This window comes from Plectropomus leopardus, chromosome 7 (assembly GCF_008729295.1).
Source record: "Plectropomus leopardus isolate mb chromosome 7, YSFRI_Pleo_2.0, whole genome shotgun sequence".
In the NCBI taxonomy this organism is placed as follows: domain Eukaryota; kingdom Metazoa; phylum Chordata; class Actinopteri; order Perciformes; family Serranidae; genus Plectropomus; species Plectropomus leopardus.
This window is the reverse complement of record NC_056469.1, coordinates 22,052,117-22,072,755: the sequence shown is the minus strand read 5'-3', so window position 1 is coordinate 22,072,755 and position 20,639 is coordinate 22,052,117. Positions and strand designations below refer to the sequence as shown.

The 20,639-nt window shown below is 39.7% G+C and overlaps 1 protein-coding gene across 3 annotated transcripts in view; it reads right to left on the bottom strand.

Annotated features, from left to right (window-relative positions):
* Positions 1 to 20,639, bottom strand: part of LOC121945922 (polycomb protein SCMH1) — a 73,410-nt gene that overhangs the window by 5,519 nt on the left and 47,252 nt on the right. Inside the window, exons 1-13 of one of the 3 annotated variants that reach the window (XM_042490292.1) lie at positions 17,960 to 18,080; positions 17,227 to 17,357; positions 15,068 to 15,137; positions 14,744 to 14,821; positions 14,370 to 14,440; positions 13,977 to 14,211; positions 12,190 to 12,278; positions 11,677 to 11,923; positions 4,179 to 4,423; positions 3,540 to 3,731; positions 1,936 to 2,062; positions 1,501 to 1,701; positions 960 to 1,130 (exon numbers count right to left, since the gene is read on the bottom strand). In XM_042490292.1, coding sequence (XP_042346226.1) covers positions 960 to 1,130; positions 1,501 to 1,701; positions 1,936 to 2,062; positions 3,540 to 3,731; positions 4,179 to 4,423; positions 11,677 to 11,923; positions 12,190 to 12,278; positions 13,977 to 14,211; positions 14,370 to 14,440; positions 14,744 to 14,821; positions 15,068 to 15,092 — 1,681 coding nt within the window. In that variant the 5' untranslated portion in view covers positions 15,093 to 15,137; positions 17,227 to 17,357; positions 17,960 to 18,080. Of the gene's footprint in view, positions 1 to 959; positions 1,131 to 1,500; positions 1,702 to 1,935; positions 2,063 to 3,539; positions 3,732 to 4,178; positions 4,424 to 11,676; positions 11,924 to 12,189; positions 12,279 to 13,976; positions 14,212 to 14,369; positions 14,441 to 14,743; positions 14,822 to 15,067; positions 15,138 to 17,226; positions 17,358 to 17,959; positions 18,081 to 20,639 lie in introns of those variants that run through there. The other 2 variants (XM_042490294.1, XM_042490293.1) reach the window with 2 other exon arrangements.

Below are 20,639 nucleotides of genomic sequence, written 5' to 3'. Positions count from 1 at the left end.
GAACCACCCAGGTCTGGTGGGAGCTAGCTAGCGGCACCGCTCATACAGTAACACCATGTGGCAGGATTTTGGTCATCCTCAAGTTTCCCCTCCAGGTCCCCTGGTGAGATATTCAACCTAAAATGTAAGCAGCAAACCTTCTTTAGCATTTTTAACTATCACTGTCAGGTCTACAGTGCCACTAGCAGTGTCAGCACAGCTAGTGGTGCTGACATAGTTAACAATTCTTAAGGTGTTCGGCTGCTTAAAAAGAAGCTGCTTACTCAGCAGGGCTACCTGGATGGAAATCAGAGTACAGCCACTGTGTTTATGCAGTAACACAGTCCCACCAATATGGATCAGGATAGCTAGGTCCCACCCAACGTGGGTGGTGCACAGTGCTCAGCAGCCAAGACTAACATAAGCTAACACGTAGAGAGCAAAGGGTAAGCAGTGGGCACTATGTTTTCACATGTTAACGCGACTAGCCGACTGCGAATCAGCAAAGCCAACAGAAAATAAAATAAAGGCAGAACCTTTACATCACAAAACATTGAGATTTTGCCACCTCTAATACATAGCACTTTGAAATGTGGTGCTAAATGATACAAGGACAGGCCTCTTTTTCTATTTTATTTCATTTTGCTTTTAAAAAAAATGTTTCCCTTAAATTTTAACCAGTTGGTGACCAGTTAAAAGGTGTTGGGCTTCCTAAGCAAAGTTAACTGAAACTTAGGTCATCTGTGCACATGCAATATGCTCTCTGGAAAATAAGTAAAGTCAACTTTTGGTTCTTATTATAATAAAAAACCTTAAAAGTGACACCCCAGCTATCAGATTTGTTTCCATTAACGGATACAAATCTTAACAGAGCTACTGTATATCAAATAAGGCATTAACACTAACCACATGCTATTTCAATGTAGATAGATGTGATAGAGATAGATAGACGTGAAGTCACACAGTGCAGCAGCTCTGACCTGTAGTGTATGTGTGGCTATCGTAGTGCAGCCCTCCTCTGGCTACAGGCTGGCTGCCAAACAGAGGATCGCAGTGAAGGTTGTGGCAGAGTTTTTCCAAGAAGCGGAGGACGTAGGTGACACTGCTGACTGTAGGCAAGGTCAGGGTGCGCTGCTGTTGGTCGAAGTAGGCTAGACAGGGGAAACAGGGTCAAAGGGCAGAGGATCAAAATCTGTTAAATCTAGTGTAGCCCTTTGTTTTTACGTGAAGAAAAATCAAAAGATGTGAGCATTACTTTTATACGTTTTTATGCATATTTATGCAACAAAAGAAATACGTGCTCCACATGGTCTAGTAGTGTTTTGGTGGCAGTTCTTTGACAACAGCACAACATTCTTCTCTAATGCAGGATAATTAAACAAAGATGTGATCGCCACAGTAAACAAGGAAGCAATAAAGCAAGAGCCTCTTAAAATGCGGTTTCATGAGGACTTCTCAGGAGGAGGAGTGTGACAGAGGGAGAAATCAGACTCCTTTTAGTAATGTCAGTTTAATCTCCACCTGAAATGACTTCGCCTCCTTGCCCAGACTTGAGGCAGGAGAAGACTGTGCCCTGGTTGTGGGCGGAGTCCACACAAGCCTGAACACACTGCTGAAGTACCGATGAGGCCCGGCCTGGCCCAAAGTGGTCCGGGAGCTGCTGGATACGCCGCTGGTCCAGATGGGGTCCCACCTTGCCGTACTTATTTAGGTACACACAAACTAGGGGGGGAAACAGCAAGAAGAGGAGTCAATATTGATGTGACTTATTTGATTAACAAAATGTTATCATGGTTTAAAAAGCAATATATTCTGTTATTCTAAACCTTGTTTGCGTGTATTAATCTTTATTTGTCTAATTTGGTCTGATTGTCAATGCAGCAAAAAACATGGTGACTGTGTTCGTGACAGCATGACAGATGCTGGGGGGGTTGAGGGTTTGTGCACGTCATGTACCTGTGGGGGCCTGTAGTGCAGAGTTGGGGATGGTGGCATTATCCAGAGGCACAGTGCTGGTGTCGGGCTCTGGGGTGCTGCTGGTGGGAGACGTGGGGACTGGATTAGGTACCACGCGTGGTTTTCTCTGCACACAAACACACACATTCAGACATTTTACAGCATTTGTCTCTTTACTGGTTTGTTACTGTGCATACATTTGAAAGGAAAAGTTGATAATATAGCAACATATGGGACTGGATTAGGTCTTTTATGCTATTATTTTAGTATTCTTATTTAGACTCTTAAAACAAAGTGCCTTTCTGTAGTTGTAACATGGTGTTATACTGGAAAATAAAGCAAAGATCAAAAGGAAAATTCATGCCTCTGCCAAGTATTTCCATTAATCTCTCCTCAGTACATTATTGGAACCTGATGAGCGCAGCTACCTGCCTTGCCAGCATACAACATTTGTTGTGGACAACCACTGTGTTTTTGGACTGTTGTTGCCTTTGAAATGGAAACCAGCTCAATCTGCCTTACTTCAAAAATATCAACAAACAGAATGGCATTTGTTTATAAATGTTAACAAAAGACATACACAGCATGTTAAAAGATAGACCCTTTTTAATGTGCTTAGTGTTTTTATAACATGTCCTCCTGAGGTGTTTGTCCAGTCTAATTGGTCAGAAAGGTAGTAACAACAAAGATCAGAGCAGGACTTAGCAGAGCAGAGATAAATTCAACAAGTTTATCAATAGGTGCAACATCCAAATTTTTATTTTTGTTTTATGTTTTAATTGTTCCAATTTCAGACTAAACAACTTGTCTAAGTTAAGGAGGTGGGCACTGGACAATATGTACTGCTGACTATTGAAATTAGGGCTGCCCCATGAAAGTCAAAAATATGAATCATCGGTCAGAGACCCTTCAGTCAACGGAGTTTCTTCAAAATGAGCAGTCCTTCTTTGTCAGTCAGTGTGCAGGGTACTGTAGGGGAAGTTTTGCTCCTCTTATTTTGCTGCAAAGAGAGTGCTCCTTATTTTCATGCTGCTCTCAGGTAGAGGCAGCTGCAGACACAGGCCCGACGTGAGTCTGAGTCAGACTAAGGCAGCTGCCCGGAAGAAGAAAAGCTTTTCCCAGTCAGGCTCTGAGATATTGCCATCTTCTTTTTTTTACATACAAGTGATGAATTTACAGTTGACAGCAACTTAATACGATACAGTGTTTGGGTTTTGTTTGATATCTAACTTTGTCAAGAATCGTTACACATTTGTGATGTGTTGTTAGCGTAGTTAGCACACATTAGCTCAGAGGGCCAACTTTGCTTGTTTTTTGTATCAAGTAAATGTTACTGTCACCCTAAAAATCCCCATGAGCATTGTCTTGTTTTTCCATGTTGAGTTTGAACAAATAGTCAAATATTTGAAGAGCAAAATCCAATTCAACTGACATAATTGAGTCGGGTACGGCCCTAATTTAAATGCTGATAAATTACGAATCATGTGTTTTATAAAATACAAAAATACACCCAAATAATTCCATCCTCAAGAAGTTATTTGCTATCATGTGATATCGTGTGGTTCAGTGATGCCTGTGTTAATGTGCATGTTCTGTACGTCTACCTTGCTGCCAGGCTTGGGTCCTCTTTTCTTTGGGATCTTGATAGGTTCTTCTAAAGTCTGAGCCTGCTGCAGAGCTATCCTCTGCGTCCAGTTGGCAGGCAGTCTACCCCTAGTTCGCCCTGGGCCTGTCACTGGCCGTCCTGGGCCAGCCATGGCATCTTCCAGCCAGCCAGCTCTCTTTGCCCAGCCCAACTGCAAACCAAGAGCAAAGGAGACAAAGTGTCAGGCAGAGTAACTCTACATGCTGGAATACCTTCCAATGATAAGGCTCCTCCAACAGAAATCAAGGTGTCACACAAGGTCAAAATGTTTTAGCCATCAAAGCCCATGAGAGTAAGCAGTGTTGATACAGCAGTTTGGTTTTCATACAGCTGGCTATGAGCTGGCGACACCCCAAAACACTGGAATTAAATTTTGTCAGTGGTGCTCATAAATTCTCTATTTTTTTTCCTTAATAATGCACAGATTTATTTCTTCATTGTAGACTGAAGAAATAGTCCAAAAACTATTGCCATGGCATGACACCATTAGATGCAATTTAGAAAATATTAATTGTTTATTGTAGTTTGGGTGAACTGACCCTGCAGTTTAAGGCAATCATCTGTTCCTGATGGTATCGCTGAGCCACTTCACACCTACCTTACTGCCAGGCTTGGGCCCTCGTTTCTTGGGGATCTTGATGGGCTCCAGGCCTTTGCTTGGCTGGATGCTCTGTGGTCCCAACGCTGGGCCCTTCTGATTCCAGGGCCCTGTCACCTTGGTTTTCCTGCGGCCTGGCTTGCGTCCTCTCTGACCTGGAGGTTTGCCCACTGTGGGCGTTGGGTGCATGGCTGGGCTCTCCACACTCCCTTCTGTCAGTGCCCCAAGGCTCTTAGGCAACACTACTGCATAGGCAAAGACAAACAGATACATAAAAAAAGGAAGTTGAGTAAAACTCTGTGTCATAACAGCAAAAAATAACTAATTAACAATTACAGCTCCAGGCTCCCCACTTAATCACAGGGGGTATAAAGAAATGTAATAATGCTTGATCAGTCTGAACAGTTATTTTCTCATTTATTATCATGTGTTTAATCTGAAATCTAGACTACATATATGGTTATTTGAGGTGAGTTACAGGAGAAACAGGTTCATTCAAAATCAACTACACCATGCACTTGCCACATAACAAGCACATAACACATAGCAGAATGAGTCATGCACCCGACTGCACACACATCCAAGAAGCGTTTACGCTGTTGGCTACAATGTCCCTGTTTGACTCTAGCTGCAGCCAATCAACAAAAAAGTTTTGTCGAAACACTGTTTTTATTTCTCATGTGAAACTCCTCCATCGTGGCTGGAGATTGAAACAGAGTCTGTTACTCCTTCACTTGTATTTGTACTCTGCAGGTGTTAAGAAACTTTGAAAACAAACATCCAATCTCAGTGTTTCCAATATGATGCCTGGCATGATGTAAAAAATATTTTTGGGCTCTTACTTGCTTTAGCCCAATCTGGGGTGTTGATGATGTTGTGTCTTGTGGATCTGATGGAGGTATAGGACAACTAGCCGTTCCAAGATAACTTTAGACCCTAATGGTGGAATCTGCATGTCATTTGGCCTACTGCTTTAAGGCTGTACAGAACCCTCTGAATGAGTTAAATGTATGGAAGGAAGATTTACAAGTGCAGATTACACTTGAAGAATGGCAGAATGCCTCTATTAAAAGGCCCAAACCCAATATGTTACTATCGCACACAAATTCTTACATTATCACTGACGACGCAAACTAATTATAGTCCTCTTAAATTCCATACATTTGAGAAGCAATCATTCAGAAAGGGGGATTCTAGTCCACAGTCTCCAAACCTGTGCTAAATTAGGGCTGTAACCATAACTACATTACTGCATACAGTGATCCTGTGATGGCACTGCAGTGCTGAGTCCATAACCATCATCACTGCTTTTTTTTTTTTTTTTGAGAATATAATAAATTCATAGAAAAATGTGCTACTTTGGCTCTGATGCAGCCTCTCTGTCTGCAGTCACCACTCTAGCATCACTCAGTGTCCCGCCTGCAGCATTATCTGATTGGTTACACATCACGAGTAATAGCCCATTAACACTGAAGGCTGCTGTGCCACAAATGACAAAGACAGAGGCTGGAGCTGCTCTGTGAGTGAGCTGTCTTATGTTGTGTGTCCAACGTAAGACAGCAGATATTACTGAAGCTGTAATAAACATCACAATTTCTTACACCAAAGCTGCAAAAACAGACCAGAGTTTCCGGTAGTAAAGTTCTGCCATAATAGTAGTTACTGGATGTAGTTGTATAGTCTGCAGTGTAGATCAAGCTCACTGTCAAAGTTCAATGCTATTCAATGATATTCAGTGCTATAGGTTTTTAGTTTGGGAGTGTACCCACTTAAACCATATATACAGAGAAGTAAACACACTGTTCTTGACACCTTTGTTGGAAAAATGTCAAGACCTCAAATGGTCAATGACTGAGAGAAATGTCCTTCTGTCTTTCAATGGAGAAGACACCTATGTTTATTGATACTGTGTTAAATCGTGAAGACTGAAACCTTGAGCATGATTTTGTACCAAGAGAAACATTTATGTGGATTTTTATTCACAATCATGTTTTTTTGTCAGTCTTAGTTTTGTTTGTTACTGATGAAAATGCAGGGGTGCATAGTGCATTCCCACTTTGAAATCACTATGTGTATATGGAAATGCTATAACACCGTCCTGTTATATGACTATTGTACTCGCTAAGTAAAAAAATGTAATTAACATCTTGAAAAAAAAAAAAAAAAAGAGTTATGTCATACACACATGTTGCACACCCAGTGTTATATGGCTCATTAGGTATTACCATTACTCCTGTATGCTGTAAATACCTTAATGCTGAACAAGTAACATATTACTTGTTTTTCACGGTCTGGAGCATTAAACATGAAAAAATTCCAAATCCCTCGGTATTATTTAATGAAAAACTCAATCCAGGCCGCTCATAACACCTGAGCTCAAGTTTCTCCCAGCAGCAGAGAAGGTCAAACATTTTCAGCAGTGAGACACTTTTCCTCTCTTGAACTTCCTTCCTCAGTTATAAGCATGAGGATGCCACTTCTGCACCTCTCAGACTGTAGAGCGCTTCACAGTGAGAGAGTGAGCGGTTACACAGAGAAGGAAAGAGGGTGAGAGGTTACATCAAGAAGTGCATGCTCCAGTTCGCTTCAGAAGACTGCTCATTCTGTGGATTTTAACCTTGAAGTGAACTCAGGGGGTTTAATCTGGGTTTTTTTCTGCATATAAATAAGGATGGAACGAGAGTCTTGAGAAATTCACTGCAATATGATTTCTCTTGATGGTAGTCAGATTAAAGGAGGGGAAAATAAAAGATACAAAAATGAATCCTGATATGCTGTCTTGCTCTAAGACACTGCTAATGATGCTATTTTCTCATGCAATATTAAAGCTTGGTTCATACACATTACAAGAAACATATTTTCCACTAAGCTCCAATGGATGCATTAAGCTTAGGATTTCTTATTTTTTATTGCTCAGGCTATGAGAAATCTGTCAGTGGAATTTCATTTGTTGCACAGGGTGTCAGGGTTAATCCTTGGGACTGATATCTAAAAACCAGAGCAAATAACGCCTAACCATCTGCATGGTCACAAAACAACAAAGTAAGCAAGAAAATATGTATCACTATTGTAAACAACACAAATCAGCCCAGTATTGTACTGTGAAATCAAACAGGCAATACCTGCACAAGCTGTGATCCATAACAGTCAACAAAAGATGAAGCAGAGGAAAAACAAGCACTGAAAGATTTGTGGCAAGAGGTGAAGGAAAAGGATGAATTGTTTTGAAAGAAAGAACAAAAGTAATCAAAGATGATTTTCTTTTGGTCTACTTTAAACTCCCTGCTGGCTAGAATTTAAAAAAAAAAAGAAATATGTGAACACCTCAAAAGCCAGAGGAATAAACCCTAATAAAGAAGTAAGCTGCTGACAGCTGTGGGATGGTCTTAAAATGTATCTCTTGCACTCCCACCCGCAAACACACACCCTTCCTTTCTTGTAGGAAGCATTTCAGAAATCACATGAACCACTGAGGGAGCACTCACATGGTAAAATCATTTAGAGCGAGGCTTAGATTAAAGACATTAAAATAACCAAATAAGCCAACACAGAGCTGGCAAAATTTCAAGAATGTGTTTGACCACCATACAGGAAGGAACCACAGTATAGCACGAAATAGCTGGCTTTACATGCACCTGCAAGCCTGTGCGCGTGCACACGCACACGCACACGCACACACACACACACACACACACACACACACACACACACAGATTCATTCTGGATCAACTGAGGACAGGTTTACGAGAGGAGTGGCCACATTCATTTACACAGGTCTTGGCCCGCGGGGCAGTATTTATTAAACACACGGGCACACCAATCAATGCAAAGCTCAGTCTGCAGGCTACTGTGACTTTTCATATGGAAGCCACTGTGAAGCTACAGAAAAACAAGATACCTGATTGATCCTAAATAAATTGGATAAATCCTACATAATGTTTAAAAGGTTTAAAAAGCTTGAGGTTACATGTTCATTGATCAGTGGCAGTGCTTGTTAATACAGCCAAACAAACGTGTTACGAGCAAACTCCTTTTTTCCCTCCTCTCCCATGAGTGCACTGAGTTCACTGAGTTCACAAAACCACCGCTGCCAGCTTCACATTACAGGAAGATAACTTCTCACAAGCTCATAATATTTCACTCTGACTAGATTTCTATCATTTCATTCATTTTTACTCACCTCTCGCTCCCAAACAAAAGTCAAAAGTGTGTGGCTGTCTGCACAGCTGTCCTCAGATTCACCCTCTCCTCCTGCCCTGTCCTCCTCTCCCACTCTTCCTCAATGTTGCTCCTCCTTTCTTTTTCCTCCCTTCTCTTCTTCTCCCCTCCCACCATCTGCTAACAATGTAAACAATCCACCTCTCACAGCATACGTCTGTCTTTTCTCTTCGTGTCTATCCCCTCTCAATCCTCTCTGAGGTGTCTAATCACAGCCTGTTAGAGAGGGTGCCAACGGGAGGCCTGTGGAGGGGCACCCAGGCTTGTTCCAACCACGTCATGGCCCGACTCTGCCAACTGGGGGAGTGCCAGGCCTTCATAAAACACTAGCAGGCTACAAAGGCATGTCCTGCCTCCTCCAGATCCCTCCTTCCTTTTCCACTCCTTCAGATACTGCAGCTTCTAACAGATGAGTAAAGCTGACCTTCTGGCTGATAACCCTTGTATCCACTTCTCCCTTTTAGGTTTTTAGTGACAAATTGCTTCCTCTGGTTCTTTATGATGAGAAAGTAAACATGGATACAACTTCCAAAATGCTCCAGCTTTAAAAGACAAACTAACTGGAAACAAGAAGGCTCCTTGTTTTTTTTCGAAATGGAAAAAGGATGTATCATGTAGGTCTGTTCCACGCCAGATTGTGTCGCACATACAGGCAAAACTAAAGCCATGATACTGTAACATTGTACGATGGGGACAGGATGTCACTGGATATTGTTCCTTTTGCAAACACAGTTCAAAAGTTATCTGGAGAAAATTCAACACCATTAGGAATTAAAAATAGCAAGCTCATGTTGATGACTTGCAAATGATGCCTTCAGGCAGATGATGTACTGATAACTATGATGCACCAGCGCAGTGCAACTGTCATTGCTAGTTTCAACTGACGCAGTTGTTATTTTCATGGCCAGCACCCACACTATGTAGTCTTTGCATCCATCTGTGCGCCCATGTGTAAGGTCTTAAAATGAGGTGTGATCAGGCATATTGCTGTTTCGAGACAGCACAAAGCGATTGCACCACTGACCAACAAAATCCTGGTCTATCAAATTATTTCATTAGCTCAAACTTCAGTTTTGTTTCCTCTGTCAAGTTTACAGCTATAGATTTTAGTTTTGCTGCTTAAACAATGTTTGCTGCTTACTTATTACATTACTTTCAGCAGATAAAAGTGCGCCTCTCCAATTTGCTGAATGTTAATAGCAATGCGCCAAGTACAGGTGCACCTGGCTTTTATGGAAGAACAGGAGATAACACGCTAATTTATGTTATGCCTAAAAGGCATCTATGATTGATGGAAATACTAAATACAACCCCTTTGCGCCCAGATTATGCACCATTTAACTAGTAACGTGGAGTTGGACAAACCCGAAATGCACTTGAGCCCATGTCCCTGCTCTGAATTTAAAGTTTTTTGCAGGTCTGTGAAGCAGCGCAAATGGAACTTTTCATCACTCAATTTTCTCCTTTGCAGTAGCCTGTCTTATTTAAGTTGCCAGGTGGCTAACTGAGGAACAAACTGTTTTGATTTTAGCATTCAAGACTTCCTTTAGATCAGTTTGTGGTCGGATCAATCAGAGAGAGATAGAGAGAGATAGAGATAGAGAGAGAGAGAGGGGGGAAGCTCCAAAACTAGAAAATCTATAGTGGTGTCAGATGCTGCTGTTGTGGGAGTGCGCCACAAATGAATGTGTGGGAAACCCTGCCATGCTCTTTAGATCCTTTAAATACAGCTCAATGTAATGTGCGTGTCCAACCCTGTATAGTAATAACCCAAATCTTAACAACCTTGGCTTGTTTAAGGCCCTGCAAACCCACAAAGGTTTTTTCAGTTAACCCCGATGACTGGATCTCTGCTCAAATTCATAATGATAAAAGTGTTAGTTGTAACTGGAAGGACATGTCGACCAAGACACTGCACACACTTCCACTCCAGTGTCCTGAAAAAAGGTGAGTGCGTGTCTGTGTGTGTGTGTGTGTGTGTGTGTGTGTGTGTGTGTGTATTTATATTTAAGCAATAGCACACGAGAGGCAGTGCTGTTGTGCTATATATCATCACGGCTGTGATTGGCCTATCGTTGTTTAATGATTCAATTACTAATTGTTTGCCAATATGAAAATAAAACATGTTAAATAAGAGCATGTAGGGGAAAAAAGTTACATCAGAGCTATAATTTTGCCCCTAGTCTTGCTTAAAGATATGGCCCAAGCAACATCCCATTTCAGCTACACTTATCCAATTTGCTTGCTTTATTTATATATATTTTTTTAAGATGATTTTTTTTTTAGTTTTTTCAGCTTCATTAGATAGGAAAGACTTTAGAGTGAAAGGGAGAGAGAGAGGGGTAGACATGCAGCAAGGGCCAAGGTCGGACTTGAACCTGTGGCGGCTGCAGCAAGGACATAGCATTCGTACATGGGCCGCCCGCTGTACCAGGTCAGCTACAGGGCGCCCCTCTGCACCTTAGTATGCTAATTATTGATTGATCAACAACATGAAGCGATATGGACCTGAAAAGCACACATTTTATTTATTATAGTGGGGACTGAGTACAGAGATTCAGACAGAGCATCAGTCATTGGATGAAATCCACTGATAAAAGGCCTGTATTTGATGAGATGTGAGTGACAACAGGCTGCACAGAGACAGCGCTGTGGCGTGTGTGTGTGTGTGTTTGTGTGAAAAAGAGAAAAAGAGAGGGGAGTAGAGGGTGGAAGATCAACTACTACACCAATTTCTGTCACTTCATGACAACTCACTTTGCCAGTTTTTGACACTGATGTTGATGTTTTTCAGGTCAGCTGACTAAACTCTGCACTACAGCTAATAATAAGCTGACAGCATTTTTAACGTCTTTGGTAACCATGGGTCAAACGCACATATTTGGGGCTTTAATATAGGGAGAAAAGAAATTCTCAACATACTACATACTGTACTGCATTTTTTTCCCTCTTCATATTTTATGAATGAATTAATGCTCTGTGGGCTGAATGGAAAGCTATGGCGAGCCAGATGCGGCCTGCAGGTCGCCCTTTGACAATCACTGCTCTTAAGGGTCAGTTCATCAAAACGTCTCACCTTCCATACTGTTATAATGCCATACAGACAGATTTGGCTTTACATGTGGTGGTTTGAAACATTGATCACTCATGTTTCCACCTCCTCAGTGGTACAGCGGATGTGAATACATTCTTGTTTGTGATGCTCATGGTGCCCAAAAAACTCCCCAAAACACGTGACACCCCTTTTCATAAACCTCCCACCTACTGTTAAGATGTGTACCTTTGGTGCCAGGCGGCTGAAGGTTGTCTCCAGTGAGGGCGCACCAGCCAACAGGGAAGATGTCACGCGAGTCATAGCGACAGTAGTAGTCAAAGGCTCCCCGCCAGCCATCAAAGGTGACCAGCACCTCGACACCACGCAGCGCACCCACAGTGGCCGGGCAGATAAAGTGGGGATTTTTACGGTCCACTGCCTCCAGCTTCATGCCAATCTTGAAGGAGTTCTGCTCCGGGGCGGGGGGCTCCTGCTGGGGAACAGGGAGAGACAGAAAGGGGGTCAGGTATCTGTACTTTTATTTGTACTAGGAAAATAGAGTGAAATAAAATAAAAATGCGGTTGAATTTAGTATTGGGTGACTATTTTTTTTTTTTTTTTTAACCAGACAATAAGACATCTTTTGTGGACGAAAAAAAATTATTAAGACCTGTAAATAAGCATGCTTGTTTTCTCCCTGATATACAACAGCAACTAGTTTTTCGGAGCGTGTTGAGCTCGTGAGCCTTGTACAGGTACCTTGTGAAATATGCGGGAGGGTGCCATCTCTGCTCCGTTTAATGTTTTCAGAAGGAACATGGGCCAAGAGGACGCATTGAGGCGGAAACCTGCAGAGGAGATCAGCTGCTGTTAAAAATACACCAGCTTTAGATCCATGGGCTGTTTGATGAACATGGTGATGTTGACATAAACAAAACAGAGGATAAATGTAAGACCTGCAGTGATTAATGGATTTATCGTTTCAGTCATTTTATAAAGAAAAAGCTCACAAACTATCTTCCTGGTTTCAGTTTCTCAAATATGAATATTTGTTGTTTGCTGCAGATTGAATATCTGAGTTTTGGACTGTTGGTCACAAGTAACAAGACATTTGAAGACATCACTTTAGCTTTGAGAAATTATGATGAACTTTCACTATTTTTGACATTTTATTGACCAAGCAATAAGAAAATAATTAGGAGATTAATCAATAATGGAAAAATATTTCAAACTAGGGCTGCAATTAACAATTATTTTCATTATTGATTTATATGTCTGTCTATTTTCTCAGTTAATTGAGTAGCTATTTGGTCATGTCAGGAAATGGTGAATAATTTTGATCAATGTTTCCAAAAGCCCAAGATGACATCCTCAAATGTCTTTTATGTCCACAAATCAAAGATATTTAGTTATAGAGGAGTAAAGAAACCAGAAAATATTCACAGAGAATTTTTACTTTTAATTAAATATATAAATCCCTCAAATGTATTATCAAATTAGTGGTGTAAATAATTCGATATATGTGAACTAATCGATTAATCGTCACATCTGTATCTGCAGCCCTCAAAACACTCAACAAGATTTCGTGGTCTTAAAAAGGCAGACAAAACCGTGCTCTGGTGTATTCTCCTGGGTATTTAATGCAGAAACCTCTGGAGTAGGAGGCTTTCTAAGCTGTGTCAGGAAGTTATTTATAGGCATTAACATGACACATAGACATTCTTTGCTGTTAGTCGCTGACACCTAGTGGACCAAATTGAAAACCACTAAAAAAAGAAAAGTAGAAAAGACACTGAAATCAGAAGAAAACCTTCAACAATTGCTGCATTCCAAAAGTTGTTCCACTTGCCCTCCTTCACTTCCCCTCAGCCCTTAGTATTACACAACAGCTGACGCCATACGGAGGCCACTTGGAGAGCCGAGGGAAAGTTGGCGGGGGACTGAAATGAAACACACCTGCCAACGTTCACTTTCAGCCTGACTATCATGGATCGACCACCAGTTTCAGGAACGGCTATATACTGCTTTTATTTCTTAATCATCAGAACTACACTGTGTTTATATATATATAAATGTATAGTAAATACCTGCAGACCCCTTTTTGTGAGCTGAAGGCATCTTCTGCAGGTAATTGCAATACACTGACAGTCAATCGGTAATCAGCTGCAATAGTTTCTGATTTTATCATTTTTGAGTGTGATCTGTATCATCATTATCATAACTATAATTTTTATTGGGTTTATGATATCTTTATGATATCAAAACAGCATTTCCCCATCCATTTACAAATAATGTTGGAAATACAGACATTCCACAAGCTGAAAAGGACAAATATCCATAAATATGAGCCTAACTAATTAATTATATGACAGTTTTCAATAAGCATCTATCTACTAATAGACTAGTGGTATTTTATGTGTGTAAGCCGACCTGTACAGACCACAGACCAAGTGCCGAGGGGAAGTGAACAAGGGCATGTTGAACGACTTTTGGAACGCAGCGAGTGTTTTCCCCTGTCATCATGTGATTTGTGTGTGCGTCCTCACCCAGTGGCGGCTGCAGCATGCCTCCATTCTTCTCACAGTTGCCGATCGGCTGGATCTCTGAAGAATCCACGAGGCGCCAGAAGTCGTTCTTGTTGTCAGAGCCGTCTAAGCGCAGCCGCAGCCGAGAGCCCGTCAGGCCCACCACTGTGGCAATGCAGGTGGACGTGGTGTTTCGCGGGTCCTGGGCCTCCAGCTTCATCCCCGCCTTGAACTCGTTAAGTGGAGGTGTGAGGCTCTAGATAGTGTCACCAGACAAGTGTTAGCTGGAGAGTTGCAGCATGATAACAGCAGTGGACAAAGACTTTACTGTGATGAAGTATTCACAGAAGAGATGCTTACAAACGTGTTCAATAAAGACATTTAAGAGCGGACTTTAAGAGCAATTTTTCTCACCTGTTTGAAGCAATTTGAGGGTGCAGCTGAGGCACCTGTCTCTTTTAGGTATTTCTCCCAACTGAAATGCCCTGTAAAGGACCACAAGGAGCAACAAGACATTCATATCATATTACAACAGTGTTAAGATGTTTTTCCAGTTGCAGAAAGTCTGACAAATGTTCAAGTTTTTATTAATTTGTGGTTCAATTTAACATGCAATATTTTGTGAGCCCTAAACAGAACAGCAAAGACACATGAGGCTTTAAAATCTGTTATCAACATTTGTAGAAAACGTTGTCTTTGTGATTAATGAAACTCTGCTGAGGCTCTGTTTTCTATTGGAATTGCCCAAAATGGACTTCATATATCACTGGCTGCTGTGGGTTATTTACCTTGGTACTGCGAGGGAACCCGGGAGGGCCGTCCACTCCGGGCATGCTTGATCCTTCTGGCATCTTTCCACTCTATAGCTAAAGGAGACAAGAAAGATACAATAAGCTCTCAACTACTGGTGATTTTGACCTGACAAACTCAACGCTCCAAACACTGTCCGCAATGACATTACTACAAGATAATGCATGAATCTGCCTGCACTGAAAAAGAAAATAAACTGGTTGAAATGAACTAAAATGTGTCATACTTGTAGCTTTACCTGCAAGCTGCTGTGAATATTTGTTTGTTACAAATCATGCTGTGAATGGAATATAAAGTCTTACCTTTCTGTGGCACAGGTTTCCTCATGCTCCAGCAATACTGACCAAGCTCACAACACTACAGTGGCCTCTACTGCAAAGACATGGAAAAAAGACACATAATTAGGTTCCAGGTTTTGCATATGCTTGCTCACTAGAACAGAACCATTGTTAATGTTAGCACTAACAGAACTGTGGACTTTCATACAAAATAATTTAAACAAAAAATTAATTACAAGATGGAAAAACGGCATTAGATAATGTTTATGGCAATGGAGACCTCACGAATTCACACTTATGACTATTTAATGCAGTTTTAAAGCCTAGTACTTTTTTTTTTTTTTAATGAAGACATATGAAGACTGTTTAAGGACCTGAACCTTAACACTATCATGAGAATGGGCTTAAATGTGTTGTGTTATTTTGAAAGAATGACAATCAACATCCCCTCTGTATTGCCCGATGATGTGATTTCTTTTTATATCCAGAGGTAATTAGTTACTCCACATCTGACTTATACTGTAAATTTGAGATCTGGGGTCCCTTCATTATTTTTTTTTAGAAAGCAAATCAACCTGCCTGTAACTAAGTAGTGTGTGTTACTTTATGTGACCATCAAGTAAAGCTTTAAGAGACAACATATCTGGGCATACATGGACAACTATTTGCTACTTAGGCAACATTTTATTTCTCTAGTACTTTTTTTAATTGCAGGTCAGTAGGTGTATAGGGGGGAAAGCTAAGTATTGTGTTGTTTCTTGTTTGTGTTTACATATACTTGTTCTAAAAAATGTAATTAATAAATAGATAGAGGGACATAAAGGGGTTAACAGCATGGCAATGAAGAGTGTAAGAGTTAACTCAAATAATTAATCACAGCAATAAAAACTCAGCAGTATTCAGATCATAGGTTAGGCTGCCACATGTTATCTGTACTTCATTTCAAAGAAAAACCAGAGAGCAGCCCTTGTTGAAGCCCACAGGCCTTCTCTCCAAGCAGGGGGTCATCATGGGAGGCAACCAGCGGCAAGTTAAATAAAGAGACCCAAGATCAATGTACTTCATGTGGATTCAATTAGCTTTTTCACACCTTGAAGACTAATTTAAAGCTGCTGTACTAACTGCAAATGCAGGCAGTCACTCATATAAACCTAGGGGAAAAAATATTAGAAACACTGAATTAACACCTACCTTATAGTTTCATCAGTATCACTCAGCTAGGCTTGCAACAGCATGAGAGTTTCACAAGAAAATATCACAATTTATGGTTCAAAATTATTATAACTATTACAAGTTCCAGAGACCCTTAAAGACATGAAAACAGGAGGGTTTTTTTTGTTGAATAAATGTCCATTATTGAAACTTAAAACCATTTTTTTGTTGTATGTGTAAAAAGTCTGTGCTGTAGAACAGGGGATACACACTCAGAGGTAAGATTCTCAATCTGGTTGCATTTTTTCCCCAATATCATAGATAAGCAAATGTTCATGGTATGATATCCCTCAATATATTCATACCATGGTATACAGTTTCATTGTACACTGCTGCAACCCTACAAACTAAGCTTGCACAGGATGTCAGTTATAAAATATGTTATAATTTAATAAGAAAGTCAACCTACTACGTTTTGATAAGAAACAAAATTGCCTCTGTGTAAAAAATGAAAGTGCTGAAAGTTCACAACATTTCTCGCCATCAATCAGTGCATAAGGCTTTAGAGAGGGGCAACATGTTTTCAGGCTCAGTGACTCCTGTAACCCAAACCCTGGTCTAACCAACATTACTAAGCAGACACAACATCCAGGTCAATAGGTCAGACTGATAGAAACATGTGCTTCAAGTGGTTGCCTGTCCCAGTCAGTCCCACAGTAACCACAGTCCAATGGGACAGTTAAAAGACACAATATAAATCTAAATTGCACAGATTTCTAATCATATTTAGAGTTTTTGATAATACAACTATATGCAAGCGTTTTCTTAAAACATGCCAAAGCAAGTACTGACAAACAGTAACAGCCACAGTTGTTCACCATCTGCCAAATATTTGAATTTGCTGAGAAAACATGCCAGCTTATTGTGTTATAAATGAACTGTAAAATCAAACAGAAAAACTCGCAAACAAGCAACGACAGATGATCCACAATGTGTCTTAAGTACGATGCTGTTAATATAAACATACCTACCTTAAAACTTCATAACCGTTTAGCAGCGTTTCTCCTCCCCGGATGATTTCCTTTTCAATGGAAGTGCGCCTTTTTCCTCCGCCAAGGGGGGTGGCGTCCAAATTAAAGCGGCCCGGTCCCTGTTTTCCAGTCTGGGACAGTGACAGGAGGACTGACGTTAGAGAGCTCAGCAGCCGGGGACAGAGTCCTCCTGTTGCTGCGAGTCTTTACAACTCAACGACCAGATAACACTACTTTTCTGACATCTACACGGGACACTACTGTCATGTATTGCCAAAATATGGCGTGTTATATTGCAGAAAATTGTTGAGCTCCATTCAAAACACAAAGCCAACACATGGGTACCCCCGCCCTCTCTTTCGCTGTATTTGCATGCGTGACAGCATCGCTAATTGTGTTATTCAGGAGTAAACACTGCCTCGACCGTAGCTTTTAAGGTGTAAATCAGATAATAACGACACAGAGAGGAAATTACACAAGCATAAAGCCGGCGCGGTCCATGCAGACACCACTTCCAGCATGCTATGCGACGCTACACAGAGACATGCCTACTGCCCGGGATGCTAGCTTAGCATGCTAGGTGGCTCGCTAGCTCGTTGACCTGATTATAAATATTAGCATTAGCAAAACGGGAGCGTGCTAGCACACAGAAGCTAGCCGGTGGTAACCTGGGCTCAACGCTGAAGCTGAGCCCCAAAAGGCGACGTCGCTCGGTGTATCCGAGGCTGTTTACCTTGCTTTATAACGTGTGTGTTTGTTTCTGATGTGGATTTAGCGCTTGTCCGCCATTTTTTCCCTTACACGATGAGGAGGGGGTGTTTTGCCAACATTTCTCGGTGGGCAGTCAGTCAGGCAAGAGGCAGACTGGAGGTGAGGGGGATGGAGAGAGGGCAAAACAACGACCCCTGGCGGTTAAAAGATTTCAGACATGGCACACAGAGAGAAATAATTTCAAGTTAAAATAAGGGAAAAAATGTCCAAACTTATTATTATTATTATTATTATTGTTATTATTATTATTTATAGCATTTCAAGTTGGTTACTGGTTACTTTTGCAAAAATATTATGTGCATAAAATGATTTGGTTCATATTTTAAGACAATAATTCTGAAATTTACTAGTCAATTTAAAACGCATTAATTTTAAATTGGCAAAAACGATTTGATTACTTGGAAATTTCTGTTTAATTCCATCTTTATAGCAGATCCTGAGGTTATTTATTTATTTATGTTTTTGTTTCTATTTCCTCTACATTTTACTTATAATGCAATTTAATTAATTTTTTAACAATGAAATATTCTGATACAACCTTTATTTTGAAAATGTTAATTGTATAGGTACTGAGCATGTCAATTAAGTTTGGAGAATTTGAATTAAAAAAAGTTTTTTTTAAAAAATTACATTTATCAAACCTTTGTCAAAAAAAGAAAATCAAAGAGAAATGACGAAACAAAATTTTAAAATAAAAATAAAAATTAATATATGGATGAAAAAGTTAAGGTACTACTACTACTACCACTACTACTACTACTACTATTACTACTACTACTAATAATAATAATAATAGTTCTCTGGACATTTTCCCTATTTTTTCAATTATTATTAACTTGGAATTATGTATCTCTTTGTGTCTCTCTTGTGTCTATTATGTCTTCGAGATTTCAAAGGGTTTAAGTCCAATGACCGAATTATCTTTTGGGGACTGTACTTTATCTGAGGAGTGGGAGGCTTTTTACCCCTTGAAGCTCCCCTGGGCTACAATTATTTTTCCTAGAGCCACCCTAAGTGAATCACCTTAAATGTTTTTTTAATTTAATTTTTTTCTAATATTCACACTAAATATTGAAGCTAATGCAACGAGCACACAGCGTGGGAGTAAGAGTTATCATTAAAACAAACAACTAATTTCTTATGCAAAAAAATAACAATTAAAAATTCAGAATTGAAAAAAGCCTTGACTTACCCCTCTACTCCTGCAGAAGCACAAAATTTACTATTGTTTTTTGTGTGTGTGTGTTTTTTTTTACAGGATCTGTTTAGTGCAAAAGGTTTATATTTTGCTGAAATTTAAAGTGAGACAATAATGTGGTTTTAATGAAATATCATTATTTTAAGCTTAGATTTGGTTATGTTTCCTGACGGAAGCTTTTTTCATGAAATAAGTTTTCAAGGACTGTCAAAAATGTGAAAATCTGACAATGATTTCTGATTTTACAGTTTTGCGCTATAATATAAGGTGTGATCTTGGCGAATGCTAAATAAAACATACCTTTTAAACCTGCCAGCGTGTTGCAGGATTCAGAAGCTTTTTAAAATAAATACAAAAAAATCTTAAGACACAATTTTTCCTCTGCGATACCAAAACATCTACTGCACTTACATCTTTAGGCTATAAGCACACTCTATTAATATTTTAAATTGCTAGTTTCAAAAGGCACACCTTGTTAAAATTAATAAAATTTAATACAACAGTCCTGCAATAAATTCTACATTAATAAAGGTTTTAATGTCCAGTTTATGAGAGGTGCTGAACTTAGGGTCACTTATTGGGCAGTAACAATATGCAAAAAATATGTAATTAAATTACAATTACTAACAAAGGTGTTACATATGAATATACTCTTTTCAGTAGGACTTTCATACCTAGAATTTAAAATGTAATCTGTTTCTATGCAACTTTTCCCTAGGCAAGAATGCCTTCTTTTGTTACGGCCTATTTCTGGACATTTTTCAGCTTTATTTCCACATTAAAAACATTTGTTATGAAAATAATCAATAAAATAAGTTACATTACTTTGATGGAGTAATTTAAATTGTTACACAATGTATTACAATTTTAAAAAGTAAGTAGTAATTGACAACCCATTACATTTCAAAAGTAACCTTCCCAACACTGTATGCAGCCCAATTTGTGTAACAGCATATCACTACTAATATTCATATATAAGCAGACAGCATACAACCTGCTTATAAATGAATATTATGTGGTTAAATGCCATTGCACAAATAGTAGACTATTGCATATTACAGTGGAAATAATATACTTAAAAAACAATTTCGAGAGGTCCAATAAGCTCACTGAAACTGCTGAATTGCTAGTAGAAATGCTGCAGAAATTGAGTTTTCTAGCTTTTATGTATCTCTTTAATTTGAAATAAAGTCTCATTAATAATAAGCAGCCATTTTATCAAACAATGTTGATAGTCATAATGATTAATTTATTGTAAGAATATTAAAAGAAGACAAACGGTTGTGGAATTTCTGTAAACATTATTATTGCAGCATTACTGCCGTACAGAGCGCTGCTCTATTTTCATTTAAACTGTGCTCTAGTTTGGGGTGTTTGACTAAGAATGTGGGGTATTTGCCTTGAGCATAACATGAATAAAATTTGATTATCAGTGCACACAAAG